At 42.3% G+C, this 26,481-nt stretch overlaps 1 protein-coding gene across 3 annotated transcripts in view; it reads left to right on the top strand.

The window, feature by feature from the left end:
* The window catches only part of DNAI1 (dynein axonemal intermediate chain 1), a 144,666-nt gene that overhangs the window by 65,551 nt on the left and 52,634 nt on the right, over positions 1-26,481 (top strand). For all 3 annotated transcript variants that reach the window (XM_023944152.2, XM_023944150.2, XM_023944154.2), the window contains exons 13-14: positions 3,930-4,177; positions 22,862-22,951. In XM_023944152.2, coding sequence (XP_023799920.1) covers positions 3,930-4,177; positions 22,862-22,951 — 338 coding nt within the window. The remainder of the gene's footprint in view (positions 1-3,929; positions 4,178-22,861; positions 22,952-26,481) is intronic.

Here is a 26,481-nt window from a genome sequence, read left to right as displayed (position 1 = left end):
TACAAGGGACAGATTTTAGGCACCAGTAGTTCTTTTTAACATGATGATATCTTGGTCCAAGCCATATCAGTGAGACAGCTTGCAGACTTGATTTTTAGAAAGCCATCACAGGATCACAGGATCTAAGATATAAGGCTGCAGTGTTTTGGGTTTTAAATCCCCCAAAGAGAAAGTAATTTGCCAGTTTATCACACAAGAAACTGTAGCACTGGCTCCTTGTGTAGTGAAAATACTGACTTTAACTCATGTCCATGGAGAATCCCCACTCTGAGATTTATTATGTGGCTGCAGGATTTACCCTAAGCATTGTGCTTTCTTGAGGATGCTGTTGCTTTGAGCAACAGCAATGGGTCTGCCACTAAGCATTTTGGACGAAATGGAAGAAAATCATGAATGTCTCATGGCTTTGTTTGTGAATAAAGAGGAAAATACACAAATAATATTTTTTAAAATCTGTCCAGCAAACAAAAGACTTTGATACTGTACGTTTGCTGATTATTTTAAATTCAGCTAAGGAGTAATATAAATGAAAAATCTGTTAAAACATGCACTTAGTAAGCATCAGAACTAAAGAAAGATTCAGATGCTTTTCAGATTATTACTTTGCATAAATTATTTTTTGATATTACAATGATATTCTGGGGTACTTTTCTACCACTACAGTATTTTTCTGAAAAGGATTTGGGTGAATCTCTGCACCTTTAAAGGCATATGCAGAGGAGTATTTTAGACAGTGATCATAGTTTTGAAACCTATTTCTGTTTGCATGTGATGCTTACAGGCTCAGTTCTCCATGTTGAGAGCAGTAATCACGCTATCTGCATCTTTCCTTAGAAAACCTTGTCTTCCTACATGCACTTGTTATGTGTCAGGGTCTAAAATTTAGCCTCTGCTCAGGTGAACATTGAGGGATCCTCATGGCAACAAAAGTCTGTTCACTTCTTCTTGCTGTGCTGCCTTGTTTATTCCTGTGAGGAACAAGTCCTGCTGGCACTGATTATCAGAAGAACTGTCTGATATCTCTAATATGTCCAGCCCTTCTATCTCAGAAAAGAAAACCCCCACCAGTTTGCACTTTGTGGATCTGCGTGGGGCAGTTATTCTCTGTTCCTCCAGTCCGTACTGGTGCGTCCATGAGGTGCAGAGCAGCTGTCTCAGGTCTGAAGCCACTGCTTCCATTTCCAGCAGTGGTTTACCATTGAACCACTTGGGTTCTGTTGGTCAGATCTTGGGTCTGCACCTTTTGCTTGGCTCTGCCCAGGATGTCCTGGCTGCGCAGTGTTTTGGGGCAAAGTGCAGTACTCAACTTGTTTTTGCTGAAAACCAAAAGCCTTTTTCTTGAAAATGCTGCTCTTCAGAGTTATAGCACAGATGTTCTGCTGTGAGTATGTGCTGTGCTTGCCATTCTGGAACATTGAATATCACTAATGAAATAAGCTCTTTTTAAAAATTATTCATTAAAGGATATGTTGGTATGTCAAAGGTTAGTACTCTTAGTGACAATTCACCCTACATTAAAATGGATTTATATGCCTGTTCTCAGCAGGTTAGAGTTTTACTGGGGTTTATGTGTCATGCTTCAGTGTCAATTGTGGGTTATTCTCATCACATTACCTTTTATCAAGAATAGGCTGTACTTTAGTGATCATATTATTCAGCCTTACGTGTGATATTCACACATCTGTGATTTAACCCCCATTCCTGATATTTGATAACATAAAGGAGACAATATGAGTAGGATTCAACTCTTAGATTAAGGTGGTTTTAACATTCCTTAGTGGACACTGCAGTCAGTGGAGCCTGGAGAATAAACTGGCATTCATAGAAAACTCCCCTTAAAGGTGCTGCTGGTACTGATGGTAGCAGGAACTTGGACTCTGAGTGCACAGCCAGCCATACACTGACCTGCATTTGGGTGTCCCTGCATTTTTCTCTGCCAGAGCTTCTTCCCAAGGCTTTGCTTTTCTCCTGCCAGACTAACCCCCAGGTGGACTTCGTGAAGCTGCTGAGCGATTTCACTTGATAAAATCGCTCTACCACCTCTAACTGAGGAATATGGGTGGACTGTTCCTGTCAGATACTGGGAAGAGAACCACCTCCAAAACCCCATTTAGATCTCTGGCTGAATCACCCCCTGTAGAGGTGTCTCCTCTGCTGCCTGTGCAAGGAGCATGGGGGCAGCTTTCTGAGGCTCCTCAGCACAGTGCTAACAGATAGAAAATTAATGTATGCTACAGACCTTTTGGGAATACTCCTGACTGGTCAGCCCACTCCAAGAGAAATATGAGCATGAAATAGGTCGAAATCAAAGGCTATCCAACAAATTTGGCTTCATTCTTTTCTGAGTCACTCCTGGTGGTCATTTCCACAGCTCTCCCAAGCCCTCTGAGGAGATCACAGATTCATCCTTATCATGCATGGACCTCAGCTAAATAGCAGTTCAGTGGCATTACTTGGCTAAGAACAAAGACAATTCTGTGAATTAAAGGAACTAGGAAATCTCTGATGAAGAAAGTAAGTTCACTTCCTTCTCAGCAAGAATTCTAAGAATAAGCTTCCCCTTCATTAAAAAAAAAAAAAAAATAAAAAAAAAGTTAGAAATACTATTTGGAATCAGATATGTTTAAAGTAATGCCAGTTTTGGAATCTCACCTTTCTGCAAAATAAAGAAGCCATTTTCCTCATCTGTCCCCAGTACAGAGAGACCTGTGAAAATAGTCTATTTTGATAGTCTAGTACAAAGAAACAGTAATAGTTTTGTTAATGTGTGTTTCTTTACTGGTTGTTTGAATGCTTTTATTGTGGCCCTGTTAAATATGGAGTCCACAATGTCTGTAACCTGCATGCTGACTTGGAATCAGTTTACTGCTAAGGAGAGCTCTCTAAAGTTAATGTTATCACTGGAGAACACATTTGCCAAGACCTGATCCTGCAGGTTGAAGAAAATGTTAAGAAAGGTAGGAAACACTTTTAAAAGGAGAGAACTGTTCTGGAAATAGAATGTATAGTGAGTACTTGAAGCACAGAAAGCAGTAAATTTATTTCCCATATACTGTGTGCCTGAGGGCATTGGCAGTAATAAAAAGCACTGGATGGCTAGGATGCTCTTCGAGGCAGCATTGTTTTCATAGATTAGCAAAGTTCCTTCTTTGTTTCTGGAGAGCTTATCTACATCAACAGCTTTTCTATCCCTTTCAGAGAATTTGGAAATTGTTTTCTTACATGATCGAAATGCTCTAAGAATTGCAGAGACAGTCAGGGTATGATAAGAAAAAACACAAAAGAAAGATGGTCCTACTGAGAAAAGGGAGAGCTAATTTCAGGCAGCACAAAGAAAAGGTGAAAGTAAATAGAAAAAAGATTGGAAAGTCTTGGCAAAAAAAAGAGCTTCTGTGCCAAGCAGGGAGATGTTGGGCATGCATAGAAAATAAAGCTATAGTGACTTTTTTATTGTCCAGTTATGAGTAATGGAAATTGATACAATGCTTTACAGATATGTTAATAAATGTTTTTCTTTGAAAAAGTAGTGGGGACTGGAATATCAAATGTTGTCAATACAGAAATTGAAATGGTGCTATCCTTGTTCAGCCTATATGTCTGCAGTGTAGTGGAGTCCTAGCCCACGGAAGTGTAATCTTAGCCCAAGGAAAGAAGTGTCCACAAAATTATTTCTTTCCTTCACACTTCTGCTCCAAGGCTCTCTCTCCTTGGAAAAAAAAGCACACCAAAACAGTAGTTTTTCTGCATGAGTACATAGTGCCTATGTCCTGGGGGTGGAAAGGGTGTTCAGGCATAGGCACACTGATATTACTATTTGGTCCTGTGGTAACTTTGCATTCAGGTGAGTTTCAGGCATAGGTGGGACCTATCTGTTTCTACATTTCAGTAGCTGAGGATTCGGGAAACTGATCTGACATTTCCTAATTTAGATGACTTCATGAAGCAGGGTCATGGCATGCTCCTGCTCTACACCCTGAAGAACCCCTCCTTCCCAGAGTACTCCTTCAGCAGTGAGAGTGGTGTCATGTGCCTGGACTTCCACAGTGACCACCCCCACCTCCTGGCAGTGGGCTTCTACGACGGCAACGTGGCCATCTACAACCTGAGGAAGGCAGGCTCCCAGCCCAGCTACAAGAGTAGTGCCATGTCAGGAAAGCACACAGAGCCAGTGTGGCAGGTAAGGGTGCTGTTCATTTCCTGTGACTGGGGTGTGAATGGCACGGAGCTTGGGCACAGCAAGAAGAGTCCCATATGGGGAAAGGTGCTGTTTTATACATGCAATTGATTCAGTTGATTAAGTACTTCAAACTAATTTTGAAATATGCATAAAGGCAAAGCAACTGCATGAATCCTTGGTCCTCAGCAGATACTAAATGTGTGAGCAAAAGTTTGCTGTAAACAATTATTTCTCCTTAGTTTCACTATTATAATTGGCTTCTTTTTGGAGAAGAGCTGGTGTCCTCTTCATGTACCAGCATGCAACACTCTTTGTGTTCCAAACAGAAAATCACAGGACAGCAAGTGACAAGCAGTGCATAAAAACAAGTAAAACAAGTATATCAGCCTAAAAGAGAGGACTGTTTGGCACAGTAAGGCTGGGGGCAGCTGCCTGTGAACTGACTGCCTGCAGGATTCAAGACACACTACCCTGTAGTTGACTTCTAGTTTACCTTGAAGTACTCTAGCGAATTCAGGACTGTGATGTGCAGGTAATGTTCTTAAACTACTGCCACTCTGACATCTGTCCCAAAGGGCCACCAGGTGGGTGAAAGGTCAGGGTAAATCCAGCTACATCCAGCTAACTAGCTGTGTCTACAACATAATCTGAGTTCAGATTGAAGCACTGCAAGGTATAAGTGCTTCTGATCTTGTTCTTAGCAGAAGAAGTGTGGCAGCACATATTTCAACATGGTCTGTATGAGCCTGTTGAGGTGCAGGGGTGTGTGTTTGGCTTGCTAGCCTCGGCAAAGGGTGTTGCTGCCGTGACTGTGGCTGTCACCTGACAGGCTGGCTGATACAGTCACATGCCAGTGTTCTTTGGACTTTGGTACATGCCTTGCATGGATTGTCCCCCAGCCATGGCTCCTTTTTATTGCATCTTCCAGTAAAATCCGAGAAGTCAAGGGAACCTGATGGGACTACAGATGAATGTGGAATATGCCAAGAGCAAGACCACTGCTTCTATAAACAGAGAGTTTGTGCAAATGTAATATTTCAGAGAAGACATGAATTTTATATTTACTGCCTGTCTATCCAAAGCTTTTCATCTAGTAGATATTTATAGCTCTTCTAACAGGTTAACAGAGACACACACACACACGCGCGCACACACACACACACACACACGTGTGCACGCACACACACACACACACACACACACACACGTGTGCACGCACACACACACACACACACACACACACACACACACACACACGCACTCAGAGAGCGAGAGAGAAAAAATTTCTGAGCTTTTCCCACTGCCATTTAGGCTTCCAGTAACAAAGCCTGGCCAAATATGAAGTCCTGTGTAATGTTTTTCATGGTCTTGCCGCAGCATGCTATGGGAAGTCACAGCTGTTACTGCACATCAGAGACACAAAAATCCCAGATCCCTTGTACCCCAGATGATATTGGAAAGGACTGCATGCTGAAGGGGTGTTATTAGCCACCTGTTCCCTGCAGACCAGGAGCAGGTACATACATACAGCAGTGGAGGCATTCTGTGTGGGTGTTTAAGGGTAGGTTTACATGTACCACTTGGCAGCAGTAGGGCTGTGAACTGAAAAAAAATCATTAGGCACTCTAGGAAGATGGCTCTAAAAGGGCAATAAACTACTCCGTGGATATGGTTAGATATGTAAAGAAGTTCCTACTTCTTTATTTCCACAGGCTGAGTGCTGAGAATCATAATTGTTAGTTTTCTTTGGCAATAAGAAAATTTCTCTGAGCAACCTGGTCTAGTGGAAGGTGTCCCTGTCCATGGCAAGGAGACTGGAACAACGTGGTCTTGTTCCAGCCTTCCAACCCAAACCATTCTGTGATTCTGTGAATAAGGACCAATATTTTTACTGAACTTTAGAATTTTTAAACTTGCTACAAAACTAGCAAGCAAAGGTACAGCAATGCAAAGAGCTTGTACATCTGTTTCTGTGTTGGAAAGATATGAAGCATAAGCATTTGTCAATATCAGCCAAAAGGTTTAGAAAAAGGTTTTCAGGCCTTTTAGTGTGATGAAAAGCAGCATGGACTATCTGTTAGGTTGAGACATTGGATTGCTATTCCTCATTCAGCATTAAATGATTCTAGAAAGTGATGCTTTTTTTCTTATATTTAGCTCAAAGATTCCCTATTCTCCACCATCACCCCACTAGTGTGAGGCTCAGTCTTTGTCTAGATACTAGACCTCAAAAAATCCCCCTTTTTTGTAGGAAAAGTGAACAAAGTAGAAAAGTAACAATGTTATCCTGAGCAATTAGGAACCTTTGTTCTCTGGACTGCCTGGCATTTTTCTTTTGAAACAATGCAGCCCTTTCACAATGGAAACAAAATGGGAAGTGGGTAAAGCAGACTGACAGCTCTTTTCTTGTGCTGTTTCATTTTCAGTGATTTAGTAATATCTCAGTACCTTTGCATCAAACAAAGCTGATGTAATGTTCCCATTGTTAAGAGCAAAATAAAATAATACAACTTTTCTACTTCTGCTACCTAAGAAAGAATTTTTCTACCTGATAGCACTCTCTATTTTTTAAAGAGCAAAGCCATGGTTTCTTATAGATTTGGCAATTATCTTCCATGTATTAAGTGCTATTGCATTGTAAATAATGGAAAATTCTAGCCTGTTTTAAATTACACATTTCTAATTGCTTATTACTGGCATTATAACTGGTGAGGATCCAGATCCTCAGAGAGGAATAAGCAGAGAGAAATAAACATGTACATAGACATATGAATGGATATGCATTCAGTGCAATGTAGCTAATATCACCAAAATTCAGGTGTCACAGGACATAGAACTAGAAAATGTCTCCCAGGTCAGTGAATTCAGGCCTCTATCTTTGAATGTAAACACCAGCTTAAAAGGAGTCACCTTCTGAAAACTATGTCAAACCTGTCATGTTCTGCTGGGGAAAAAAACTATGTGGCATTAACCTAAACCCCACTTTAATCAAAGTAATATTAAATTAGTCAGCAAAGTCCTCACACTCCTGTTATCTCTGAGGTGGCCTACAAAGCAAGTCCCTGAGCAATGTATGTTTTTGAGCCAATGGTTCAGTCCCAGGGCTTGGCTCTGGAGGTTAATGAGGTTGGCCAATGTGGTAGTACTGGACTACACTTTGACAGCCACAGGAGCTGTGTTCTCTGGGAGGAAGTGACACCTTGCTGGGAAGGGGCTCTCAGCAGAGAGCATCTCCTTTTTCTAGCTTTAAATTTTTTCTTTCTCCTTTCTTTTGAAAAGATGATGATTATGGTTTATTTACAGCTGAGAAGAGCTCTTTCTCTTACCTTTCCACACTGAGATATACCAAATATTTTAGGTTTGAACTATTTGGAAGCTGGAGTAGTTCAGAATCAGGAATTGATAACTGAAACTATGTCAGGGTTTGTTTCTGTTGTTCAATCTCCTTCCTAAAACACATCTTATTTGACAGATGTGTTTTCACTGTGTGCTTCTATTTTATTTTCACATCAAGCCAAAAGAATGCTATTTCTGCTGAGGCTAGTGCAGAGACAGTACTGCTACAGAGGGTTGGAAATATTTTTTTATTTTACTTGCTCACCATCAGAGTTCCTGATGAAATTCCCACTGCAGAGTGTTGACCCTAGGATCTGTAAATGGAACATTTCTTTTGGTTGTGCTTCAAGCAACTCTCAGCTGTCACAGGCATGCCCGTGGTTTGGAATTGCTATGGAGACCTCACTGGTTGGAAATGCAACTTTTTTCAGTGTTCATTTACTGAAGCTGATCTGACCTCTCTGAAGAGCTGGTACCATGGAGCTTCAGATGGCATCCTGAGAGAATTATTTTCTGGCCTATATTCGTGCATGGGAAGAGAAATGGCTGGCCACTGCAGGCTAATTTTTCACCAAATGCCAGTCAGATTAAATGTGTGGTGCTCATGTTTTGGACAAAGAAGTCAAGACAGGATGGTAATAGCCTGCAAACTGCCAAAGGAAACTAAAAGGAGTGTCAGCTTGCAGAATAGTTTTCCAGCAGAACTTGTGGAAGTCCCATCTCAAGTGTCAACCTGACAAAACACACCTGAAATTGCTCACTGGAGTTTGCCCCATAATAGTGTGATCCCTTCTATTTGTCTATTTTCTGTGTTCCAATCTAAGTTCTTAAATAAATCTACACTGAACTCTTGCAGTTTGTGAAGCCACCCCAGAGTCACTGAAGTCTCGTTATGCTGATAGAAGTAAATGAAAATCCCTTTAAAGTAAGCATAGCCTGCTGTTCTTTACCCCATTCTGTGCTTCTGCACACAGCTCTACAAAGAAAGGTCTTTATGAGAAGCTGATCATAGTTGCTGCACTTAGGAGAAAAAAAAAGGATTTTGTTCATAATCCACTGTCACACCAGCACATTGTTTCATTTCTGATGATGAGCATTCTCCTAAATCTGTCATCTGCAGTCAGACAAACAGATTTTGCTGCTTGCATTACCTCTGAGATGTTATTGCTTCACATAATACTTTGTTCCTTTGGCTTCAGGCACACAAATTGTTTAATGCAAAGGAAATACAAGAAAAATATAAGACAGAAGGTTGTTATCAAGGTCAGAATAAAGATCAGCTGTCTCAGAACAGCCCCAATACTACTCCTGTTGCCTTCACTAAGAAGCACAAAATAGGTGTTTGCTGAGGGTAGTTCAGTGAAAAAAAAATCTCGTTCACTCTGTGATGATACTGCTGGGGGATAACTCTAGAGGAGAAACAAAAATCTAGAGAAGAAAGGAAAGCAGCAGAGATCTGAAGCCAAGGAATCTGAACCCAAGAAAGGGGGAAGAATGTAGCCTGAAAGCAAAATAGAGCAGAAACCTAATTATGAGGAGTATTTAACACCAAACCTCTTTAATAATGCAAGACAACTGTGTTTCTTATATTGGGCCAGTTCAATGTTTGCACAGATGACCTTCAGCTCCAGCTTTCTACTACAATTTTTGTGCTACCAGCCATGCCTTGCATACCTGGCCCAGTGCAAACAGGGAAAAAAGTTGAATTAACTTCTGACATCCCAGAAGCAAAAGAGACCAGAGAGGTCACTTCATTCATTCTGCACTTGCACAGAAATAGGAGGCAGTGGGAGAAACATCCATGGACCAGTGAGCATTCATTTGGGGTTCAGAGATATCAGTCTGTCAGAGGCTTCCTTGTAGGAGCAGTCCTTAGCTGCAGTTCTGCTCCCTACACTGAATTCTGTGTCCAGTAAAAGGCTGTTGCAGCAGCAGTTGTCCTGTCTGCTGGGTACCTGGTACTGGGTTCATCACTGCAGCACCATGAGGCATTTAGTGACTGACAGGCATCAGTTGTCTCCCTGTCCCATCCTGGAGGGACCTGGGGAGGAAGGGCTGTGCTTGGGAAGAATTGCCATACGCCTGCAGTAGAAATCAGAGTCCAGATCAGCAGCTTTTGGGTTGTCCTCAGTTGCTTTGAGAGCTCACTACAGGCACAGCCCTAATGGAGGGAATCCTGTCTCTCACAGAGTTAACTTTTACCACTTCTTGGAAAGGCTGTGCTGAGACACAAAAATTCATCTGGAAGCTTTGGGCTCATTTATGCATGGTAGAACTGGTGGAAATTGCAAGATAATCCTGTAGATAAAGTCTTTTGCAGCATGCTTGTACCTTGTCCAAAACTGTTGGACAGTTTTTAAGCCATTATAGGTTAGGAAAGGTAAGCATCCAAATGCTTATTCCTAAATGTCTTTGACAATAATGAACAAAATCCCTGATAGTTTAACTTTGGCATTTTACTTTCTGACATTATATCTAACTGTGTCTTCTGGAGACTCAGAAATTATTCATGGTTATTTTTAAATTGTGCCTTGGGCATGGATTCTTTTGGGTTAGAAATTGTCTAGCAAAGTGTCCATTGTAGATCATGTAATGTTTGTCTAAAAAATGAGCACTTTTTGCTTTGATGCTGCATTCCCTCTGTACTTCATTCAGATGCTGAATTTATTTTCAACCTTCTGCTCTCACTAATCCTTGCTAAACAGATTCTTCTCTCATGCTCTTATTGCTCTCTTCCTTTTACTTAATATCCAAACTCTTCTTATGTGGGTTTTCAGGTTGATTATTTATTTTCTGGTGTCTGCAAGCTACATATAAGAAACTTTCTTTGCCTATTAGTTGCACTGGGGCTAATTTGTGGAGAAAATTTCACTTATATAAGTCCCTTCAAGCCTTGGGATATTGGAAGATGTTAGCCTGAGGTTTAAAATATCAGAGAAGTTGTAATGCATTTGTTTGGTTGCTTGGATCCTTGAATTCTGTTCTCTTGCTTTATAGCATGTATATAAACACACTGATGGGTCTTAATGGCTCTTATACAGCCTGTGAAACAACAGAATGCTGCTCTGAAGAGGATGAAATAAAAGTAAAAGAATGTTAATGGCAGAGTTAGAGGCAAGTTAGGCAGGGATGGTGCAGGCAAGGTCACATTGATACATAGTGAGATACAGGGAGCTGGGGCAGGCCATGCCTTCCACCCTTCTCCCACCCCAAGAGCCACGGTTAGCTGCCACAGCTTGTGGACACACGTGGTGTCCAGGGCTCTCAGCATCCAGCAGGCCCCAGGAGAGTCTCCCCCATCCCTGCTGCAAGTGATCGACTTGATCCTGGGGTGATGGGAACCTTCTGTCAGGCTTATTGCAGACACTGTCTCTGATGTAGCAACATCAGGCAGCTTGGGGTTTTGGATGTGAACCTGACTGCCCTGTGTCCCTGCTTTTCCTGCACACAGAGTTGTAAACTTCATATTTTGTCTATTGTAAATTGCGAATCTTGCATCATGAGCACAGTCAGAATTGAAACCAAGAACTGTGAATTGCAACTGGTGAAATACCCCTGAGCTTTGTTGGCATGCATTGCTCAGCTGCATGCTGTGTCTGACATGGGAGCACAGCCACTGACGGGACAAACAGGTGACAGCCTAATGTCTGGTTCCTCCCTGCTTGTCTGTTAACATGTCAGCCTAATAAATCCATTGGGCAGTGCTGTGAGGGGAACAAGCACACAGATTCCTAGTGAAATGCTGTACAAAGCAGAGCATCCCAATCCCAGCAGGAAGAAAACAAACTGAAAGTAGGGCCAGCCTTATCTAGTGCTATTTATAACTGAGCTCTGCTTCTTCAGATAAATCTGAATCTCTGAAGCATGAGTGATGCACAAGCCTCAGGCTGGGCCTTTGCCTTGCCTCGGTGGCACTCCTATGTCCATGCTCTCTGCTTACTGCTGAGTCCCTCTCACTACCACCACATGTGCTCTTTAGAAGGAAAGGTTTTGCTACCATTTTCTGGACCCCAAATTTGTGGATGGTCTGATGCAATGGGCCTAATTCCTTGCTCCTCTTGGCTGACCTTGCACCCTTGAGTTCACTAGTGCTGAAGAGATGGAGCCTGGTCCTCTGAATCCCAGGAGGATCCCATCAAGGTGGTGGGCACTTAATCTAGGTATAGGATAGCAGTGTTTTTCTAAAGTGGAGTTTTTGTGGGACTAAATATAATGTGGCAGTTTATCTTAGAGTGTCTCCTCATTGTTGTTGAGTTCATCTAGTTGTTTTCCCTCAGCTAGAAGGAAGTTTTCAAGGACTTTGGAGGAGAATACCCTGGGAATGCTTGTAGTAAAACTTGAAAGTAGCCATATGCTGCTAGAAGGAGAAAAATAATTTGCAGAATTGTTAGATGGGGAGTTCCTGGTATTGCCTGTATCCAGAACAACTGTATTCCACCAGACATTTGACACCAGATATTTGGTGGTACCCATAAATAAAGTCGTCATCCAGCCTCATGCCATGACATGGGTACCTGACAGCCTGGAGCTGAGGACTGCTCCTGGAGCATCCAGGCAATGCTGGGCTGTGTCTTCTATTCCAGAGGGTTTTGAGATGCTTTTCATTATCATAGGTATTCTAAAAGAATTCTTCCTCCTGCATCTTTGCTTGGTGACATATGTTCCTGCCAAGTTAGCTGCCTTGGTTCCTGCCTGATTTCTTTGTAGATGAAGCATCTGACTTTGTTTTAGTACCTATTTACTGTTACCAAGCCTGTCAGCCACCCTGACTCTCCTAACTGTCATGTTCATCATCGCAAACATACAGTGGGTAAAGGAAGGAGTCATCTGAGTAAATCCCTTCCTCTGCTACAGATAGGATGGCAGGGAGTCCTTTAGATCATTTAGGAGTTGCTCATTAAAGATGTAAGAGAAAAGCAGGAAGCCTGAACTGAATGACAGACATTGGAATCTTTGAACACTTTGATATTCATCAGCTGTCTAAACCATTTCCTCTCTAAGGCAAACACTACAGCCAAATATTTAAATATTACTGACTCACCTTAGAAGGAATTGCTCCTTATAGACCTTACCTCTTCAATGGCTTCTGTCCTAGAGGCAAGTTTACTTCCTAAGCAAAGTGAACTGATCTATTCTGCCTTGTTGCATATTTAATGTTAAAATCTCAACAAATTTTTCTACAAAAGACTGAACAGTACTGAGAACCCTCCTTTGCTTAGCAGCTCCCTTATCTGCAGATTCCTGTCATAGCTGAAACATTTGCATTTAAAAGAAAACCCAGATTTTAAGATAGGAACATTTTTCAATGGATTTATTTTTAAGTAACAAGTAATTTTCATTTATCTCTCCCCATCAGCTTTTACTCACACTCAAAAGACTTGTTTGCTATACAAAGCAGTCTCATCTATTGCAGTGAACAAAGCAGTCACAGTGTGATTGAACATGAAGCACAGTAAACATGTGAGAGGTGAGACTGAATTTAAAATAAAACTGAACTTTCCTTTCTGGAACTGGGAAACTGTTTGTGAACCACAGAAATGAGAAGTGGCAAAGGCCTTGAGAGTGTCCTCTTCTTCCCATCATGCCTTCACAGATGTTGTGTTATCTTTCTTGCAGTGTTTTCTTCAAAGTGAGACTGGATAGTTTAACTGTCTTCACCAGTACTAACAGACTGGAGTCATTGCCTTCTGTGTCTTACATGGTACACACTCCTTAATACATGTGAAAATATTTCTGTGCCACTCCAGCAGTATCACTTTGCTAATTCCCTCAACAGCCACTGATGCTTTTCTGCACTACTGTCACTGAGCCAGAAATTCCCTAATTTCTACACATTTAATACTTTCTTCTTCCTGTCTGTGTCCCTCTGCCCTTGTCTTTGTCACATTTCACCTTATTATTTTCAGATTATGTCTCTGGTTTTTCAAGATAACTTTGAGTCCTTATCCTAATGGAATTCAGTGTCTTTCAACTGCATCATCTGCAAATGTTCTGTGGATTTTGCAATTCAGTATGCAACTTACTAATGAAAATATTGTATAGTGCTGAACCTGATGCCTTGGAGAGGCTACCTAGAACAGAGGCTAGACAAAGTTAAAAGAATAGAGCTAAATAAAGTTAAAAGAAACAAGGATAGTCCCTAGTGGGAACCATCTAGAGATGTCCTCCCATCTGGTTAAGGAATCGCCGTCTAAACTATTGGGAATTCATTTTCAAGCACTTCTTATTTTTCTTCTGAAGACATCACAAGGAATATGCCAAAAGCCTTATGAAATTAAAGGTAACAAATCTACTCTTTCTTTTAGACTTGTTACCCTGAAAGGGAAGAAAATAAATTCTCTTTGATAAGGTCTATTTTGAAGGAGACCATTTTCACTGATTCTCATTTTATCCTGTACATATATACAGATGACTTAATACTTTGTTCCAGCTCTCAAAGTTCAGCATTAGGCTGACTCATCCACTGTCCTTTAACCTATCCTTCAAGACAGGTTTGTTTTGTGTTTCCTGGGGACATTTTTGCCCTGTTCTTGTCCCCCAGGACCTTTCCACTCTTCTAGTTTTCATAGCTAATTGCTATGAAATTAAGAGATTGCTTCAGCTGCTCCCTTAAGTGCTCTTCTAGATGGAATTTCATCAGGCCTTACAGAGTCAGATATATCTGCCTGTGCTCCTTAAAGTTAGTTTTGTTAAAATTCTAGTTTTTGGGGTTTTTTTATGTCGCTGAAAGAAGGACAGCCTCAATGCTTCTGTTTTACTTGTAGTTTGATGTGAGACTTGTCTTCCTTTAAACAATAGATGGGTTCTAGGAGGAAGAGGTTCAGATGAGCCTTTTTGGGATATCTGATTTTGCCCTCATGCAGGCATCAGCCTCCTGGTCTGAAAAGTAATTTTTGCCTCAAAAGGGTCTCAAATATCCTCCCCATGGAGGTGTCTCAGGTAGTGGCAGAGAGGTGTCCCCCAACTCATGCACTCTTTACCATTAAGTTCATGTGCAAAGTCTCTGGAGTGTGACAGTGACAGCCCAGCTCTCACCATAAAGCAGGCCTGATTCTTCATCTCTGGGATGGCTTTTCCTCTTTTTTTGTGGCTTGATTCACTGTGCTTATACTAGTGTTTTTCTAGAGCCCAGGGGTGCAGATGTAGACAGGGACTATGCTTTCACAGCAGGGTTTCTTAGGAAAAAAAAAAAAATCAAGGAGTAATACCTTCGAAGACAATGTTGACCAAAAATGTTTTTTTTTAAAAAATTTTTGAGATCTTTCATTCTTGCACAGCAGAAATGCTGTCTGTTTCCCAGGTAATAGACAGGAATGGCAAAAAGTGCAGATACAGACCACAATCTGTTTTGCTCAGTGTGTGTCTCAGGGTGGGAGCCCTTTATGCTGACTCCAGCATGGGCAGGCTGGTGATTCCATGGTTGTGGTGCCCTCACTGACAGACCAGATGGGCATACTAAGGCTCCTGCCTGCCCACATTTACCTTTGGCAGGATGTCTACACCTACAGATAACCAGAGCACAGCTAAATCTTCTCCACAGTCATATCATATGCTCTGAGTGCAAGCAGGACCCAGGAGCTCTTTCTTCATCAAGTATAGCCTTAGCTAAAGAGTCTGACTGGGCTTTGACCTTTGACCAGGCTGCACTGAGTTATCACAGCCTTTAAAATCTTCATTACTGCCTTGAGTCAAAATGAGTCATCTGGACTAAGCTCAGTTTTTGCTTTTATCTCAAATAACCATGGTGAGGAATTAAGTTTTCTGTCTTCCTTCCTCCCACCTCTACATAGGATAACTTGTACTGCTGTCCAAGTTGGCACTGGGGAGGGGCTCCAGATACTGCACTGTTCCTCTCCTCTAAACCTTGCTCTTCCTGTCTCTTGATGTATAAAATCTGATGCTGGAGTTACTTTGCTTGTGAGTTAAGTACTCTGTACTTTCTAGATGGCTGAGTGATTAATTTTGGGGTATCTCTTGTGACTGATTGCAGGAGAGCAGCCTTGCATTTTGCTTACACTCCTCAGGGTGCCTGACCTTGGCTTCGCTTGTGGTAGCTGGCAGAGGATCCTCTGCAAGGTGTCAAGGTCCACTTATTGTGTCAGGCATGATAAGCAACAAATACAGAATAGCTGGCATTGTCCTTGATGGAGGACATCTGGGAACTTTGTTGTAGATGCACAGCTTTGTCTCAGCAGCAAGGAGGGACAAATTATTTGCTTCAGCAAAACAAAAAGTCAGTGGACTCTGGATAAACTGAGTGTAGAAGCAGACTTTCACACCAGCAAATCCCTTGGCAAACAGCATAGCTGAGTGACCCAGAGAGGCAAATAAACAAAAAAAATTGTGAGGTTTTCACTGACAGGAATAGAAAGTGAAAGATTTCTTCTCTGCTGGTAATTACTTATTGTTTCTGGATGCTGTTTTGCTGAAAGTTGCTGTCAGAAACCAACAAGAAACACATTTGAGGGTGACAGAATGAAGAAATAGAACTGCTTCTCAGTTCAAATCAGAGACTGCTGTAAGGTAGTCCAGGAGAATATTTGCACCAGAGCACAGGGGAAATCAAGCTGGCTTCAGAAGATGTGACCTGTGGGGCAATGTATTGTAGATCAGCACCTCAGCATGAGCCCTCAGCATGACTAAAGGCAGGCTAGTTGCAAAATGGAGAAAGTGTCCACTACACAGATCAAAGGTGCCCACAGTTGGGCTAACATGCTCAGGTTTAGATGGGTATTCCCAGCTGGAGTTTGGTCTGTCTTACTCTATCTCGGCAAGAATCCATATAGTGTTCATCTGCCAGCTGGTGAGCTGGGCCATTGTGCAACAGATGCAGCCAAACTACATCCATGAGAGTTTGAGTTTGTGCTAAATCACAGCACATGTTCAACTTGTCCACCTCGAGAGAGCCCCAGAGCTCTTCTGGCACTTTGCTTTGGCCCAGGCTTGAGCATACTGAGACAGGAAATGTGTTTGTACAGCAGGTTTGTGTCTGTGCTTGGCTGCCAGGTCAGGCACAGCAAGAGAGAGCTGAAGCTGATTCCCATGCTCAAGGAGCAGATGTTTGCCAGTGGGAAGCCTGGAGTAAAAGTGGTTAGCCAGTGTGAATGTAAGGAGAAGGGTCTGAATCCCACTGCTTACCTTGTGTGACCATGGTATGGGCAAAAGAGGGTGGCTGGAAGAGCACAGCAGGGCTGGGAAGCACTTGTGCTTCTGTGGTGTACACATGAACTTCTACAAGTCTGTGTCTCTCTTCAGCTAAGGAGGCAGATGAGTGAAATCCTTGAGCCCTGCTGGGCTGTGCAGAGTGTCAGAGTCTCTGAGAGGGGCCTGTACAGCTACATCTACAGCTCGACAGTGACTTACAAATAAATGCTTGAGGCACAGAAACAAAGACATGTCTAAAACTGAGTATTAGGGAAAAGCACAAACATAAATTAATAAAAGGAAGTGAATGTGCTAAGTGAGCTGTGGTTATCCTGGGTCATAAAAGGGAAAGGAAAAATATTTGGGAAGCATGAAAGTAGTTAAAGGAATGATGGTATAGATTTATTACTAAAGCAAGATTACAGCTACTACTAAGTGGTATGAATAAGGATGAAATATTTGATGCTGTGTTGTTTAATCTTTTAGTGAGTGCTTGAGACTGTCTGCTTAATGTAATAAGAGGATAAAAGCACAGGTCAGAATAAGGAAAGAGCATATTAAAGAATATGTAGATAAGTTCTTGCTCATCAGCAAGATCAGATTAAACATACCCTGGAATAAATACTTAAATAACCAGACCAGTTTCAGGCCATTACATGCATTTCAGAGAGTTTTTGGGCTACATCTGTCCTGTGTTTTAGGCAGAGGCTGGGGTTTATGTGCGAGCCCATTTACAGCATCTGAGCTGAATGAGTACCTTGACTCAGAGGGAGGGGTGGGATGTGCTCTGGAGCATGGGTGAGGGGAAGCACCACTCCGCTGTCACCTATGGACTCACACTCATTTGTGTACCTGTGACATGGGCAGACTGAAGTATATTAGTCTACTGCCATCAATCCCCACACACTTTTCAGTGATGCTGCAGAGCCAGTGTCTGGCAAAAAAATATCTGCAGGTTCTTTCTTCAAAGGCCCTGTCCTTCAGGCCCCTTCCCTGCTGGAGGGGAACTGGCACAGAGAGACTATCAGAGATCAGAAAACAGTGTCCGGACAATTCACCCAGCTAGAGGCATCCAAAGCCAGCAATAGGGGGTAGAAAAGTGTGGGTAATAGCAAAGCAGTGCATTGGGCTGCACACTGGCCTGTAGCACAAGCATGGCCAGGGAAAGGAGGAAAGATCTGAAAGGGCTGGAAGGAGTGGAAAAATGTCTGGAGGAAAATTATAGGATTGGACTCAGGGAATTACTGGCCAGTCAGACCAATTTCAAAGACTGAAAAAGGACTTGAATAAATGGCAACACTACTGTTAAGTGTCTAGCTATTAAGGTGATTCAAAGAAGCTGACATGGATTTGTCCAGAATAGATTATCAAGACAGTATAATTTCTTTTCCTATTTTCCCAGAGAAATGGGCCTCATGAATAAGAGAGAGGCAATCAAGGTTATCATCTCAGTACATCTTGACTTGACTGAAGCTTTTGATCCAGACTTACACAGTGACATACCAATAACCAAAGCAGAGAAATATTAATTAGGTAAAATTGCCATAAAGAGGCTGCTCAGGTGGCTCAGGCAGTGTGCTCAAAGAGCAGTTATATGGAGCTCACTATCAGACTCTGAAGGTGCTACAAGTGAGACTCTCCAGCTGTCACTTCTGGTCTTTTTTTGATCAATACTTTCATTAACTCAAATTACAGAATAGGGAAGCCCCCCCTGGGAGGACAAAGCACTTTGCAGGACATGAGTATGTTCAAAATTATCTTGATAAATTGGAAGAAAAGCCCAAAATCAATGCAGTGGAATTCAATAAAGACGAGCAAATTCTACATTTAGAGAGGGGAAATTAAATGCTCAGATACAAAATAAGAGATGGCTGGTTAGGCAGCAGGGTGCCCAAGGGGAAGCATAGCAGATCACCACCAGTGATCAGCAATGCAATACTTTTACACAAAGATATGTGTCATTCTAATTAATTAGTGAGAATGTAAGAGAGAGGAGGTTGTGACTCCTGCCTCAGGGTAGCCCTGTACCATGTGTTTGCAGCTGTGGAGCCAGGCTGAAGAGGAAGAACGGGAGTGGGTCCTGAAGACAGGACCTGAAAGCAACAGTAGAGGCAATTGATTTGAGTTGGAGAGAGGGGAAAAGGAACAGTGGCACAAACTTTTCTTGCTCTTTTGAAGACTGTTGGAAAAAGGAGAATAAACTGTTGTTCTTGGCATCCATTGGGGAGATGGTAAGGAGTAATTGGCTTGACTCTTGGTGAATGAAATCTTTTGTATAAGATAAATTAAGCTCAGATGTATCTACAGGAAGGTTGTTGAGTACCTGTTGTTGGAGACTTGTGAGAGCAACCAATGTGAATTGTCACCAGTGGCAGGGGAGTGTCTGACTTTGCCTCAGAAGAGAATAGATACTCTTTTTCAGTCCCTTCAAGCCCTGTATTGCCAAGATGGCTTTGCCTAGGATAGCCAGGTTGGCAATGGAAGGTCCTTGCCAACCTTGTTGTCCTTGGTCAAAATAGCATGGACTTTCCTCAGCAGCCCAAGGAGATGTTGGCATGCCAAAGTCATCTGAGTGTCTTACTTGTCCAGTTCATGTAAGGGTAATCTGTGGGGGAGGGAGAGGGATTTGATAATGCCCTTGTCTTTCCTCTTCTCTAGCTGGAGCAGATTTCATTAGTTTTTATCAGACCCTGAATGACAAAAAATCTGCCTTATTTCACTTAGGGCAGGTATCAGCAGGGTTGTACTACTGTGATGCTGACAAAGAACCCCTTGAAAGATAATTATAGGGAAAGAAAGGGAAGGAATTGCTCATCAGTCAATGTGTGTGTTGCATGTGGTACCCCATACCTGAGTTTTGGCAAGCAAAGGGCTAGCCAGATCTGTGCTTGCAGTAACTGGTGCCTGCAGCATGCTCCAGCCTCCTCCAGGGTGATTTTGACCAGTTGTATTGTGTCAGCGTAAGTGACTAACAGCCTGTGTCTTGTGAAAACAGATCAAGCATTATTTATTTCATAGGAATGACATCAGAAACATGGGCGTTTTTAAATAAGATTGGATAAATGGTCTAATCTCCTGCTGGACAGGAGCCATTACCAGCTGGCACAGATAAAAATGATAGTATTCTTGTGCTGGAAATGAATGGATTATCACCCTTCTAATCTGCTGTACATAGTAATGAACATGAAGTCTTATTATTTATATTTCTGTATATTAAATAAGGTTTTGAATAGTCTCAAATTCTTTATAAATAAATGAGCTTTAAGAAATCAAAAGAAGAACTGCTAGTCTGTTCTTACAGCAATGAATTTCACACACTAATTTTGCACTGCAGAAACAGGTTAAAGATCACTGAAAAAATGGCTTGCTTTTGTTGCAGTTTTCATCATGATCAGGGACAGAAAGTGCTTGCTGCTTTTTGTTTGCTTGTCTTCTCTCAGCTGTTTACACACACTTTTCTTTCTCATGTGCTTCTTTACTCTGACTGTATCATAGTTGAACTTTTGCTCTAAATAGCTTCCCACAGCCAAAATCCTTGGCTGATTATCACATGCTTCAGGGGAAAAATTAACTTCTTGCCACTGTGCAGACAGTTGCTTGGTTCTCTCCTCAGATGCTCCACCCCTCACAGCACGGATAGTGCTAATGACAGGAGGTTGTGCCATGTTGACAAGCCTCTGGGAGCAGAGAAAAGGCCAGTTCTGAGCAGATGCCCGATTTGATTGCAGTATCATGAGGGCTAATTACTCTAATAAGCATTTATGGGATTCAGAGATCAGGAGGAAAAAGATCACAAACACGATTAAGGTGTCAGAGGTGTTGAAGGAAAATTGAAAGTATTAAGTGCCAATTTCTGCTTTCTGAAATTCAAGCTATCCTTACTGAGAGCTGCTAATAGTCATCTGAGGGCAGAGCCTGGTGTCCCTGAGAGGCTATTTTTCAAGCTGTCTACAAAGAGTACCTAACTCAAGTGCTGTTGACTGCTGTGAATAGAGGAGCAGGAGTACCCCAAGCAGATCAGCCTACTTGATTTTTGGGGCTGGTGACCCCATCTATCCATGTAATAGAGAAAGAGCTGTGACACCTAACTAATAGTAGAAAAGCTGAATAGATCCTCATCAGGGTATTTGGAGTGGGCAAACCCTGAGGTAAAACTCTTTGCTTTGGGAATGCTGAAAGGATTTAACTTGGAAAATCCCCCATGAGCTCCTGATAGCTCTTATGCTGTTTTGTGACCTCCAGATGAGGTTCTTGCAACACTCTGTGTTAGTGTAGACATCAGTACTCAGAAGATGTGTCTGCACAGAATGATGGGGATGAACTACAGCTGTTGAACCGTCATCCGTGATGTATTTGCCATTGGTCTAATGGTCTGCAAAGTTTTCCCAGATATTTGGGAAAGCAAGCTGGAGAGAAAACATGAGTTAGAGGAGAACTGTGTTGGACATACACATAAAATCTTACTGTCAGATAATTTTAGAGTGACATTTTAAAAATCTTTGATCCAAAATATGACCCTTTTTCTGTGCCCAGCATGGGACATATTGGACATGTTTTTGTAACTGGTTTCCATGAGCTCTGCATTTCTCACCTTGAATTAAAACTCCTCACTACACCATCTCCTTCATCTGGAGCAGCTGCTGGTGACTATCACTGTCAGCAGTAGCTCATGATCTCAGGGAGATGTTCTTGGAATAGATATACCCAGCACATTTTGTCCACAATGGGTCAGCCTTGGCAATCACTGTCCTGTTGAACCTTCTTTTTAATCATTTGTGATTTTATTCTGGCTCATATTTAATTATGCCATACCTTTATTGCCAGATAGCAGAAGTAGTTCCACATGGAGACTTACAGTTTCACCTGTGCAGGGATGTGCAACTCAGAACTCTTCAGCTGTATCTTATAGGCATGAAACTGGCATTTTGAGGTATTCTTGGATGGATTCCTTTGACATTCTGTTTTTCCTTCCTCTGAAAAGGAAGAAAACATGTTCATTGGAGGGTTAATTACTCTTTGCTGAGTCTCTTGCTTAATTTTCATGCTCCACAGAACTTCACAGTATAAACAATTTTACAAAAGAGAATTAACAGTTTTTCCCAAGGACCTGTCACAAGAATACCCAATCTGTGTAATTAAAGTATTGAGAATGCTCTTTGTTTTCTGGACTAGGTACGAGTTACGTAAGTGGTCATGGATAGAGTATTTGGTAAGCTCTGGGATGATCAAACCCATTTATCATGTTTATGGGATGATGTTTAGGGAACTTTATCTGCTTCACTGCTTGGACAGGAACAGATATACCTTTGAAAAGCCTCTCAGAATCTTCTAAAGTGCTTGTCCCCATCCTGATCTGACAGATGCCAACAGGAGTGTGTGCTGACAGACCCAGTGACAAGTCATTCTTTTCCCTTCAGTCTGATTGAATTCCCAGATCTGAAAATCGAGTGTTCTTAATGCTTTTGGTCTAACTGAAATGTCTCTTCTAAACTGTAAGCCATTTATCTGAGTTCTAATCTCTCCTGCTGAGCTGTCACAGTCAAAAGGCAAATCTCCTTTACCAGGCAGACAGATGCTCTGAAGGTGTAGGGAGGATTTCAGTTTTAATGGAGAAGTTTTCATCTTCCTGAAACAGAAGTGCCCCAAGGACCCTTGTCACATGTTGCTTCCAAGGTCTTGTCTGCACCCCACATAGGGGCAGAAAGCTAATTTGAGGTTATCTGGCTGAAGGCTGGCCATATGGCACTGCACTTGGAGTAATTAGGCAAATGTGAAAGGCAAGGCTAATGCTTGGGGACCTCTGTGTGGCACCACTGGTGGTGTTTGGAGATGTCTTAGGGGTCTCTGGGATGGTGTTGTGCCACGGTGTAGGGGTCTGGTGCGTAGCTCAGACACCTCACAAGGTTCTTTATTGATGGCACTGCTCCAGTGGCCATGGGTAGGTGCAGAGTTCCTAGTTTGCAGTTTCCAGTTTTACTCCCTTGCTGGAGGATCCTGCAGGAAAATGACTGACTGGAGTGCTCGGGACAGTTCTAAAACTGCTGGTGGAGACAAGTCTTCACACCAGTAAGCCACCTAGTTGCAAAGCAGTTGCTGTTTAGGAAGGATTTTAAAAGATCTTGCTGAGGCCAAGGGATTCTGTCCTGCTAGTGCTGAATGCCCTGTGCTAACTGGGACTGTTTTCTTGTTTCTTCTTGTTTTAAGGTCAAGTGGCAGAAGGATGACATGGACAACAATTCCAACTTCTTCTCTGTCTCCTCGGATGGGCGGATTGTTTCGTGGACTTTAGTTAAGGTAAACAGTAGGTGGCAATTTCTTTTTTCCAGTCAAATTATAACAAATTGCCTCAAAAGTTCAGTGATTCATTAGTAGTATTTTTATTTCTAATGAGGAAGGTTTGAAAAGAAATGTTAGCAATAGCAGCTGGTGCAGTCACAGCTGGCTCTGGGGCTCCACATTAAACTCTGAAATGAAGCGGAGTCAGCGTACTCATTGTCAGGACCTAACCTTCATCCTGCCTGCACCTGTAGCACCCCATGGGCCTGAAAATGAGAGATCATTTTCCTGCTTGGCAGCAGCAGTAATTCAAGCCTGGTCCTTGTTCTCACACTTTCTTTGTCCCAGAAGGGTCAACTAGACACAGAACAGAATAATTTGCTTTATTCCACAGCTTCCAGATTCTCATCCCCAAAATGCTCCCCTACAGATTGCAATTTGGACTGGGAGAGGGTCAATTTAAATTTCTCCCTATGTGGGGCACAGTGAGCAGTACAGAGTAAGCTTGCATTTGCAGTGGGAGGCAGCATGCTATCAGAAAGGCAGAGGGTTTCTCCCTGCCATGATACTGCCAACTCACATCCAATACAACTTTTTAAAACTAGTTTGCGTGCCCTGCCTTTGTTCACTTTTCCTTTTAGAGTATGTTGAAATATGTTGATAGCAACCGAGAATTAATGTCCCGAAATGACCCTTAGAGTCATGTCTCTGAATCCCAATGTGTGGGTTTTTCTGCTGGCTATTTCATTTTACATTTGAAGATTTCAAATCTCATGCTAAAAAATAATTGCATTGCCCTAAATATGAGTTTGAAGCAGCTGTCCCATTATTTCCCAACAAAAGAAGAAATTTCTTTACATCCTAGGATGCTCATTTTTCAATCTGTTATACTAAGGCTTGCCTATTCTGAAATTTTTAGGCCTTGCTGCCATGTCAGGGATTAATTTCTAGCATAAATGTGTAAATCTTAACTTCATATCCAGTTCAGGAACAGGAGCATCTCCTAATGAACAGTATAAGCACAGGCAGATGACACAGATTTTGAAGTTATTTTTTAATATTTTACAGTTCATACATGCAGCTTCAGAATCAAAAATCCCTTCTGCAAGTGCATCCCAAGTCCTTCTCCCAAAAGAGATCCCTAGACAGGGACAGAGTAAGAATGTCCCAGCACTCAGCTCCTGCATTATTTCCTGGGTAGCAATGCCCAGAAGATTTGTGTTGAAGCAGGTAATGCATGCCTCCAGCCAGACATGTGCAGCTGAGGTGATTTGGCAGGGTACACTTAGCAGCTGAGCCTCAGTAACTGAGTGTGCTCAACACGGTCCCCTTAGGAGGCAGGAAACACTGGCTGAAGTCACTTCAGAGAAATGCCACAGCTGGGACAACCTAAGAGTCTGCAGATGGAGTCTGGTAGCAGCTAACCAAGTGGAGGCTCTTTTGCACCAGTCCTTAACTGTTTCCACATCATAATCTGTGGTTTTTCTGTCCCTTGAGCACAGATACTTCTTTCTAAGTATTCTTGGTGTGACTTCTAAGATCTGCATTCACTTAGCACATTGTCATTTCCACTTATTCCTTATTTTTCTGTAATGAACTTGGCCTTACCCATGTGAAAATACTATTTTAAGATTTTTTTATTTTATGAAATTACCTCTAAAATTGCCAGAACTAGTACTTACTTTGTAGGCAGGGGTGGAATACAGCAACACTTCAGATGCTGTCTGCTTTGGACATTCTTGTGAGGGACAGAGACTCAACAGGGAAAACAAGAAACAGGATGAAAATAATGTTTTGTTATAATCTGTGGGGGTTTTATACAGCAAGGCAAAAAGGACAATCTGCTTGATTTCCAGTTTCATGAGAGCTTCTTCTGGGTTTCATTTAGAGTAAAACTGAAGACACTCCAGAGGTTTTCTATTCTACAAAACCATGGAACAAATAGGGAATAAATGAAAGAGTGCTTTGTTTATCTTTTTGACAGAACTATCCAGAAATAAAGCTTCTTCAAACACTGGTAGCTGTTTGACACTTCCAAAGCTGAGAGCACAAAGTGAATAATTTAATTCTTTCTTCCAGCTGAATATTTGGCAAATTACGCTCAAGATTTAGATAGAAGAGTTGTCAAATGCTAGCCAGGGACAGCTGATCTGCCTTGACCATGTTGGTTGCCTCTGTTAGAAATGGGCACAACCACTTTGGACAAATTTCATGAAAAAGTACGCGAGTTCTGTGTACTTAGACTGTCTGGACTTGACCTTGTGTCCTCATAAATGTGAAAAACATCAAGGAAGGATGCAGGATTTCTGCTGCTGGATGATTCTATGCCCCCACCTTGGGTGCACACATTGCCTATCAAAAAGGAGAAATGTCATAGCCATTTCAAAGAATTGTTTAGGATGCAGCAAGGCACTGCTTCTCAGGCTGATGCTCAGCAATCCCGAGTTTGATTAGTATTCATAATTCACCCCCTCCTGTGTGACCTACAGCTAAATTACTGAACAGCTCTGGGCCTGCTTCATCACTTAAGGCTAATAAGAACTAAGGGGGAAACAGAAGCTGTAAGGCCTGATTCACTAATGCTTACAAAGTGCTCTGCAATTATTAGGCAGAAGCAACATACTATTGCTCAGTATTCCTGGAAGGCCAAATTGTCAGCAGGCTGTTTACCCAGAGGAGTATGTGTATGGCTGTGGTGATAAAGAGCCCCAGGAACAGAAGCACTTTTTATGCTGTGGAGCTGGGTACAACATAAAACCAGCACAGCAGGGAAGTCTGCACAAGCAGGGTCCTTTGTGAAGGAGAGGGGCTGCCAAAACTGTCCGTAGGGGCCTCTATCCTGTCATAGGTGCTGGGAGAAATCTTCAGAGGAGGGCTGCAGAAAGGTGTGTGCTTAGAAGGAAGGTCTCTTGAGGTTTGCCTTTCTACCAGAACACAAAGATAGTGTGCTAGAACATCTCTGGGCCTGCACAGATCACACATCTGTCACACTGGGTGTATCAACATGACCAGCTGCAGGCAGCTCCAAAGCTGTTCTTCAGACCAGACTCGTGTCTTGAACAGGGCACATGCTCTCTGCAGAGCAAGCTAACCTGGGGGTCTGAGCAGGGACACGTGCCTGCTCACTTTGTCCTGTCTGCACTCCCAACAACCCACCAGAACTCCTATTTGGATGTGCAGTGGAATATGCTCTGCTGCTGATTACTCTGGGCACTGATCTTTCCAATTCATGCACTTGTACACCAGCACACGTGGCCTCTTTCTCAGCATCACTCCTGCCTTTACCCACTGAATCAGACTTGTAACCAATGTGCTGTAAGGCTGCTAAGGTGGAACTCTGCAGTTTGTCCTGCTTCTTGCTGCTCTCTTAGAGAACAATTTACTGCCATCAATAGGCCAAGTGCATGTGGGTGTGCAGCAGTGAGAATTAGTGAGAAGGAAGAACATTACTATATGGGGTTTTGAACTTTGTTGAATCTTCTGTAACTTTGTACCCCCAGAGTATGATAAAAATGCCTTATAGAACATTATCCCCTCTCAAATGCAGT

This window comes from Cyanistes caeruleus, chromosome Z (genome assembly GCF_971803275.1).
Source record: "Cyanistes caeruleus chromosome Z, bCyaCae1.hap1.1, whole genome shotgun sequence".
In the NCBI taxonomy this organism is placed as follows: domain Eukaryota; kingdom Metazoa; phylum Chordata; class Aves; order Passeriformes; family Paridae; genus Cyanistes; species Cyanistes caeruleus.
The sequence above is the reverse complement of the archived record's forward strand: the minus strand, read 5'-3'. Positions and strand labels throughout refer to the sequence as shown.